The sequence below is a fragment of the Cupressus sempervirens genome, chromosome 7, assembly GCF_028749045.1.
Source record: "Cupressus sempervirens isolate cs-2001-9-10 chromosome 7, ASM2874904v1, whole genome shotgun sequence".
Lineage (NCBI taxonomy): Eukaryota > Viridiplantae > Streptophyta > Pinopsida > Cupressales > Cupressaceae > Cupressus > Cupressus sempervirens.
Genome location: NC_143124.1, coordinates 170482279 through 170490942, shown reverse-complemented (window position 1 = coordinate 170490942; position 8664 = coordinate 170482279). Strand labels below are relative to the sequence as shown.

The 8664-nt window shown below is 34.8% G+C and overlaps 1 protein-coding gene across 1 annotated transcript; it reads right to left on the bottom strand.

Moving 5' to 3' along the window:
- Positions 1 to 245: 245 nt before the first annotated feature.
- On the bottom strand, positions 246 to 3222 carry LOC149546060 (putative pectate lyase 5). Its single transcript, XM_089794529.1, has 5 exons — positions 3062 to 3222; positions 2155 to 2788; positions 923 to 1026; positions 576 to 714; positions 246 to 467 (listed from the first exon to the last, which is right to left on the bottom strand). The coding sequence occupies exons 1-5, from the start codon at positions 3220 to 3222 to the stop codon at positions 246 to 248; spliced, it is 1260 nt and encodes a 419-aa protein (XP_089650655.1).
- Between the last annotated feature and the right edge of the window lie 5442 nt (positions 3223 to 8664).

Sequence of the window (8664 nt, the reverse complement as noted above, 5' to 3'; positions counted from 1 at the left end):
CTTCATGCCTATATTCCTTCTCACAATTTGGTCCACCATCTCCACTATCAAAGACTCTCCTTTGTTGGTATGTTTTTCATTGCACCAAAACTTCGAGTTGTCAATGAATGTCACAAACTCTTGACTTAACCAAATCCATGAGAGACAATTAAACTATGTTGTGAACCTCAAAGGAGGTGTTGACCAAAAAGTAGTTATGGCAAGGTAGGTGCTTGGATGTGTGTAGAGAATAATTTGCATTTGTTCTAACAGGGACCTCCTGTCCGACAAGAAAGGCGTCCTGCGTTTCGTGTAAGAGTTTCCACAATTGAAGATGACTTTGACCCGATACTCCATGCTTGTGCATAGCTTGAAGATGCCCCTCCCCCAGACTGCGTGAAATAGGCCCCATTTAACATCAGGTCTCCTTCCGATCTCCAATTCCAATGCTGCCATTCACCTGGGTGGAAGTTCTCCCGTTTTGTTACCTAAGGAACACACCAATAGTCATACACAAGTTAAGTCTAGACTGCTTTGCATCAATTGCATAAACTAATATTCGAAAGTCTGAGGATGCCTAAGAATTGGGTAGCTACCTCTTTAGCGAAGGGATTGGCAGGTGCCAGAAATCGATTTCCTTGGCTGAAAATGGTGGGGTTTGCACTCCCACCAATGGCATACATTTTCCACTCCGTATAGTCATTGTTTACCACATGAAAATATCCATGTCTACATCTGATTCAACCAAGCTTTGAATATAAAGTTTATACTTCTTGTTTAATTAAAGAAGAAAAATTATTAGAACAAAATAGAGAGCACATCTCTAACATTCAGTTATATTTTCAATACTGAGACTTCAGATGACTCATTTATATAAATTAAACAGTATAGTTTAGATAAACATGGTAAAGTACTACGACAAAATGATAGACATGTGTTTTACCTGGGCATTCGTTGTACAAGACCTGTGTCAAAATGGTTGAAAGCAACGATCACCTGCATTTTAGCATCGGCTATGTAGGAGTCACTGTGACCGAGCAGCATCACCTGCATCAATTTATAACCTATTTCAAAATTGATCATTGCGTGGGATTTGAAAAGTTATGCAAAAATTGAGACACATTCAAATTGTGAAATACATCTGAAGAGCAAAAAAATAGATAAGAAATATAGTCTGTTATACAAGATTTTTTTATATGCGCAATAACCAGAATAGAAAAGATGGTTAGATAGGTAACAAACATCATTGTGTAATGACCCTAACAGGTTATAACTGCTTCAAACATCAAAAATCTTTATACTTCAGTTGTTTGACATTTCGTCAAACACTTTGCAAGCAAGCTCCGATACCACTGTAATGGGCACCCCTGAATGTCTCAAAAATAATTACTTCAGCATTACTGACATAATACTCTAGCACATGCTTTCGAACTTGCTGCTACAGTACTTTGTCCTTCAATCAGTCCACTACCTTCGTAATATCATTCTCTCAAAGTGGCATAAGCGTCGGACAAGTAGTGAAGAAGATATGAGCAAAATACCAAATCCGCCTATAGCCGGAAATGCCACTAAACTGTCTGATAATGAAGCCAATAACAAAGAATTCCAAAGGCCAAACCCCCAAGAGAATGACGTCTAGAATGTTACAAGAGAGGATAGACGTTCTCAAATGCCAAGAACAGAGCTGCAACTCACACACCAATTTCTTTTCATATTCAACCTGCCTAATGAAGCCACAAATGCTTCTTTTTATTCTATTTCCAAGGGTCCGCTCAACTCATATTGGCAATGTGGGATAAAAGATGTGTAATATATAAAACATATATTAAAATACTCCTTATGTCTCCCTTGGGTACACATCACCATAAAAATAAATATTAAAATAACACTTCAATATTTTACAATTAAATTAGACGTTACTTTAATAAAATTTCAGGCATTAAAATGTATTAGCAATCGGACTCCGAATAATGGAGTAATAGCTTATCGGAAAGCTCTCACCGAGGAGTATCGAATCCAATCACCAAAATTGACCTGCACTATGTCCTGTCAACTTACTAAAAATAGTAAGTATGCCTAAAACTGAGTAAATCAACTTCATTTTGGCCATAATTTTTTCTTATCCTCCACTGAGACTTTGGAGAACGTGAAGACCAAAAGATGGGATCATTACACATTGTGATTCGAAAAGTGGTTGTCGAAGATGGTTATGGCAGTGGATCCCATGACGGCATCGATGAGGCCATCAGCACATCGAGAGAGCGAGCAGTGATCAACCCAAATGTGGCTTCCACCGAAAATTGATACCCCATCCCCATCACACATTGTTCTCCACCCGTAGTGATATGGGGAAGATCTCACCAAGGCATTTCCTGCTGGCCTGCAATGGTGGATGTCAACTCCATGAATGATGATATTTGTAACATATTGTATGGTGATGCACGGGCCATAAGCAATCTGGACATTAACTCCACGACCATCAATAGTTTTGAAGCTGTTCATCATAAGCTCCTGCTTGAGTTGGATGACCATGCTTCTCTGGAATATGATACACAAGGGCTCTGTCTGGATGACAGCATGGCGGAGAGTGCCAGGGCGAGGATTGACAGCATCGTAGTCACCAGGATCCGTTACAACATAGAAGCGACCATTCTTGCCTCCAATAGCTTTCCTGCCGAAGCCAATGGCGCAGTCAGCGAGCCGCTTGCGGTTACGCTGCCAGTTGGTGTCACATCGCCAGCAGTCATCGATGGGGTTCCCCGTGGAGCACAACAATGATGTCAGATCTCGCTTAGTACTGTTTATGCTCCTGAAAATCCAAAAGAGAAAAACAAAGGACATTAGATCTGGACGTTTCCAGACAAAATGTACTTTTGATCAAAGATAAAAAACATAACCGACATGTTTTCTTATGATCTATATGTTTTGTAGTTAATGTATTTTCCCAGATCTGAACAAAATAAATGACTTTTCATGCATTCTGTTTAGAATATTGCCGGCCTTAGTTCATAGTTCCTATCAACTTCACAATAAGGAACTGCATCTCAAAATGGAGGACATTTAGGGAAATATATATACATACTCGTGAACCATCTGAACTACACTGTCAGGGTCTGCTTGCACAGCAGAAGAATTGCTACCCAGTCCTGCGGAATTCTCATAAACAGCTGCTCCAATAACCTGACTATGGCTGCAGAGTACCCAGATGAAAAGTACCCATATAACTAAACTATGAAAATCCATCTTATTGCTTCCTCTAGATTTAAATGTCTTTGAACGTAGATGTTCGACAATGCTGCCACTTTAAGCAAAACAGAAAACCCTAAAATGAAGTGGTAGTCTAGTCCTTACGATCAGAGGCCCTTCTTATAACCCGAATTCGCTGCTGATAACCATGTTTAATCGCTTCTATACATCCAACGTTACATCAATGGATGTAGATTACGAGAAAGCCGTAAAAAAACACCGAACTTGTCTGACTGGAAACGGGAAAAACTAAGGAAAATCTCTAATTCCCACTTATCACTCATGAGCCTTTCCCTTCTCAAAGTCTCCCTAAGCACCCTTAAAACGACTGAACCCTACTTTCGTTCCGACGGTCTGAATTCATCCCGGTCATGGCGGAGGACACTTATATCCGTTTTGTCTCGATTATTAATTGGGGGATTGTAAAATCTTTAAGTAAAGTTTGTTTAAACAATAATATAAGAAGTTAAACTATTTATAAATAATACGATTCTGTTTTAGAATATAATTTAAATTATTATCATATTTAATGAGGTAATATTTAAGCTCGGAAATTTCGATCGATAAATCACCGACAAAAAGAACATATCAATGTCCTCTCTCATTTGTTCTATATACATATGTATATGAGTTTGTAACTCTGGTTTTCATAAACTCTTATAATTGCTATTACTCTGGTTTTCATAATCACGTATAATTAGTAAGTTGTCGTAAATAGAGGCAATCTACAAAATTCCCACCGTTAACGCCTCATTGTATTGTAGTTTCCTGGTCAGTTTATCATAACCGTCGATATTTCTTTCTTCATCCATTCAATAAAAAGCATTGTTCTATTGTGTTTAGCTTCTCCAGCAAATGTGTAACTTCTCCAGCTGCGAAGTTTGTCATCATGTACTACATCCGAAGCGCATATTCGTGGTCTTGGAAATGAGCACTGGCAAAAAGATGAGGGCACCGTGTATAATGAATGGCCCACATGTAAGGACCCCTTTATAAAATAGTTGGACACGGCTATCCTCTCTACAAATCATACTATTGACTAAATTTCAAAAAGAAAGAAAACATTTTTTTCAAAATTCTAGCATTTGATCTTCATGGTTTGTATATTTTATGATTGAGAAAACTTCGCTGTATTATTGTAATCTGAAAAAGAATCATGTTTGACTTTTTTTTGGGTCTTTGGTCAGTGCCTACAAAATAGGAGGTATTTCAGCAAAGTGGAAAAGTCAACAAGGTCATTTCAAATATTTACTAACCTATATATAGATAGATAGATAGATAAGTTGAAATATATTCTTTTCAGATTTCTATTGCACTAAGATAATTTATGAAAATAGGCACTTTGATAAGGATGCTTATTTCATATGTATATAATATACATTATTATAATCAACTTATACTTGAAAAATATAATTATTAAATAGTAAATATTTATTATGTATTTTATGTCTTATAAGTTCTGTTGAGCAACATGTTTAATGCAATGGACTCTCTTTGAAAATAAAAAAAATTGTGTCACCATATATATGAAAATTAATATGATCAAAATATAGGTTTTTTTTCAAGTATCTAGAAATAAATTTATGGTTCGAATTAGAGTTTTGGTTTACAATAGAACTATCATAAGTTTTATCGTTAAAATTATATTATAATTTGAAATACAACTATGGTCATAGTGGGACATATATGTATTCTAAAATATATATAGAGAAACTAAGAATTACATGAAGGCTTTAATTTTATATATATAACTCATTTATCAATTATTAAACTAAAGCATTGAAAACTCTCTTCCTCTCTCATATCTCTTTATCTTTCATCCTCTCACTGTATGTGTACCTCATGTCTTGCTCTCATCCCCTTGTATCATTCCCTTGCACATCTCTCTCTCTCTCTCTCTCTCTCTCTCTCTCTATTTTGGACCCAAATAATAATCTTCCAATATTTATGTCATCTCTACCCACTCTCTCTTCTACCATTGCTTCCTTCTAATTACCATATATATCTTTCTTCCCATGTCTTGCACCATCTCTCTCACTTCTCTCTCTTTCCCAAAGACATGAATATATCTCTACCAATAAATACTACTCTCTCTCTCTCTCTCTCTCTCTCTCTCTCTCACACACACACACACACACACATGCGCGCACTCACACACACACCCATAAATATCTTGTTGGAATTCTTTAGAATAAATGAGAGGGGAGATGTGGGCAAGGGGGGGCTACGGAGGGAGTGAATTAGTTATCCAAGGTCTAGATATACAAATAAAAGTTTTCACACCTTAGTGAACCCATATCAATAAAACATATTCATTATGCATGCATCGATTAGATCATACAGTTACTTAAACTTGTAGGTTACTATCAAATCAACTTTGTAGAAATGTAAGCATGAAACATAACAGATTCAATAACACATTTGGCACAATGATTTAATGTGAATACCCAATTTGGGAAAAACCACCAATAACATGCTACTCAATCTCACTCTTGTGAATTGAAGCATTGTGAAAGACCAACCCTATTAAAGGTTACAATGCACACTATTAAATGTGACCTAGTTAAAGGATTTCATTCACCCTATTAGGATTAAGCCTTGTTAGAGGCCTTTAGATCATTCACTTTAAATGCCACTTAGTTAAAGGATTTATAAATAACTTTTAGGTCAACTTTAATAAATTGGATTTAACCTAGATTGGTTTAGTGATTAGAAAGTAACAATAAGGCTTGATCTGATAACAACTTACAACACTATAGGTCTTTGTTTCAGTCCTTGATTCTACTTGGCTTTCACATACTTCATCTCTAATAGCGTGTTCACCTTCAAGCATCGATATCCTTGAGCCTTCTTGCTTTTCTTGATAATAGAAGTTTTTTCTCTTAGGTCACTAAATGAAGCAATACCTTTAACTCCTTCTCTTCCTTAGGTTCTCGAACATGACAACCTTTTCCTTTGAGCAGCCATCTCTATAAATAGAAAATTAAGGTCCTTTTTTGTTCATCCTCTATCATCCATTTTAGGGTAGGGTAGGATTATATAGGATTCAATTAATCTCCCCAGCTTTTCATTTCATTCCCTTCTAAAAAACTCTCTTTTAATCCTCTTTGAATTTTCCTAAAAATGATTAATCTTGAATTCTATCCCACCAACTCATCAAACTTATCTTCCACACAAGACACACAATCCAAGAAATTGAACTTGGTGGATCAGATTCATCAAATTCATGATATTTCTCATAATATTGTCACTCATAATTAACTTGCTTCTAATGCTTGACACAAACTACATTGCTTGATATCTACTATCAAATCACCAAACACAAACTAAAGGTTATTGGTGCTCGGAATCAACTAAACTTTATTCAGCTTACACTATATCACTCAACATACACTAAAATTTGACTTTTCTAGACTTACACTAACATTGCTCGACACTTACTATGAAGATTGTTAAGCTTAGAAGACTTAATTATTCTTACTTATTCTTGTAGACTTTGTCAGTGTATCTATCCTTTGTAACCTTAAGTAGATAATCAATGTGCTAAAAGATCATTGTCTTAACTAATTCTTGTACTCCTTTTCCATATCATAACTCAACATTTCCCCTAGGTGCTATTGTTATCTCATTTGAATGAAACCTGTTCATTCATCAAAAAAATGAAATAGTCAAATCAACTAAGTAGTTGTCACACTAGCAAGTAACATGTTTGACATCAGTGATAAAAAAATGATTGAAACACATTTGCATACTTGTATCAATCTTTTTTCAACAATCTTCCTCTTTGGCATTGATGGAAAACCAATTGTCATACCAAGAAGAAAATAATTACTTGTATTAAAATCTTTCCCTCTATGAACACCTTTAATATTCTATATAGGTTACAAAATTTGATTATGACAAAATAAAAATCAACTCATTCTTATGACTCCCTCTTGATAACTTCTTACATCTCCTTAACACTATTTCCATCTTACTAGGTAGATGCAATTAGTAGCTATCTCCCTTTCTGGTTTGCTAGATTTCTCCCTACCTTTCTTCCTCTTTGAAAACAATGCAAAAGACATGTCATCTTAATATGCAGATTTGAAAATTTTTAGTTTCTCCCCCTATCACCTAGCTTTTGATTGATTTGTAGCTCCAGCTCTTTGATTACTTTAGGTAGCTCCTAAAGTAAGATCCACTACATCAATGTCTAACATATGTCAATCATCTTATTTGATGTAGGGCATTTCTCATATTTTTAAAATAGTTTTTGATAGGGATATTACACCTAGTTTACCTCTTAGATACTCATGAGAATCCTTAGGTAATGCTTTTGTGAAGATATCAGCTATTTTCTCTTTTGTATTAACATATTCTATCTTCACCTCTTTATCTTGAACTAATTATTTTTGTAATGATACTTGATTGCAATGTGCTTAGTCTTTGTATTCATCGCAAGATTTTTTGATATATTTATAGCACTTGTATTATGACAATAAAGTATCACAGGTTTAGTAATTTTCTCTTTCATACATTTGAGTAGTTGTTTGATCCATACAATGTTTGTACAATTTACTGCAGTAGTAACATATTCAACTTCAATAGTAGATTGAGATATGCAGTTTTGTTTCTTGCTAGCCCATGTAACTAGCCTTTTTCGGAAGAAAAATGCTCCTCCACTAGTGTTCTTTCTATCATCAATATTTCCAGCCCAATCAACATCAATGTAGGCTCTTAATTTAAAATTTTCATTTTTCTTGTAGTATAGACCATAGTCTTCTATTTCTTTAAGATATATCATTATTCTCCTAAAAGCCATAAAATCATTCTCTATGGGATTAGCAGAGAATCATGCAACTATCCCAATAGATAATGCAATATTAGGTCTGTTGTGTACTACATATTATAATTTTCCAATCATAGAACTTTAGAATATTTGATTCACCTCAGGTAAATAATCATTCTTAGACAATTTGTCTCCTTTCACCATAGGTGTGCTTATTGGCTTGGAATCTTCCAATCAAAATTTTTTCAGTATCTCCTTTACATATTTTGATTGAGTGATGTATATAACATATTTCAACTGATGCACTTGCAAACCCACAAAGAATTTGATCTCTCCAGACATGAATATCTTAAATTCTTTCTTCACTTCATTTGCAAAAGATTTACACAAAGTGCCTTGACCTCGAAATATGATATCATCAACAACGTTTTCAGATAGTAAAATAACTTTTTCTTTCTTTGTCTTTAAGTACATATTTCTTTTATCATCAGTCCTCTCAAATCCAATTTTTACAATATAATTGTGAAGACTTTTATGACATGCTCTCGGTGCTTGCTTCAAACCATATAAATCTTTGTGTAGTCTACATACCATGTTTTTGTTGTTAGCATCATAAAATCATTTTGATTTTTTGATATAGAACTCTTCTTCTAATATGCTATGCAAAA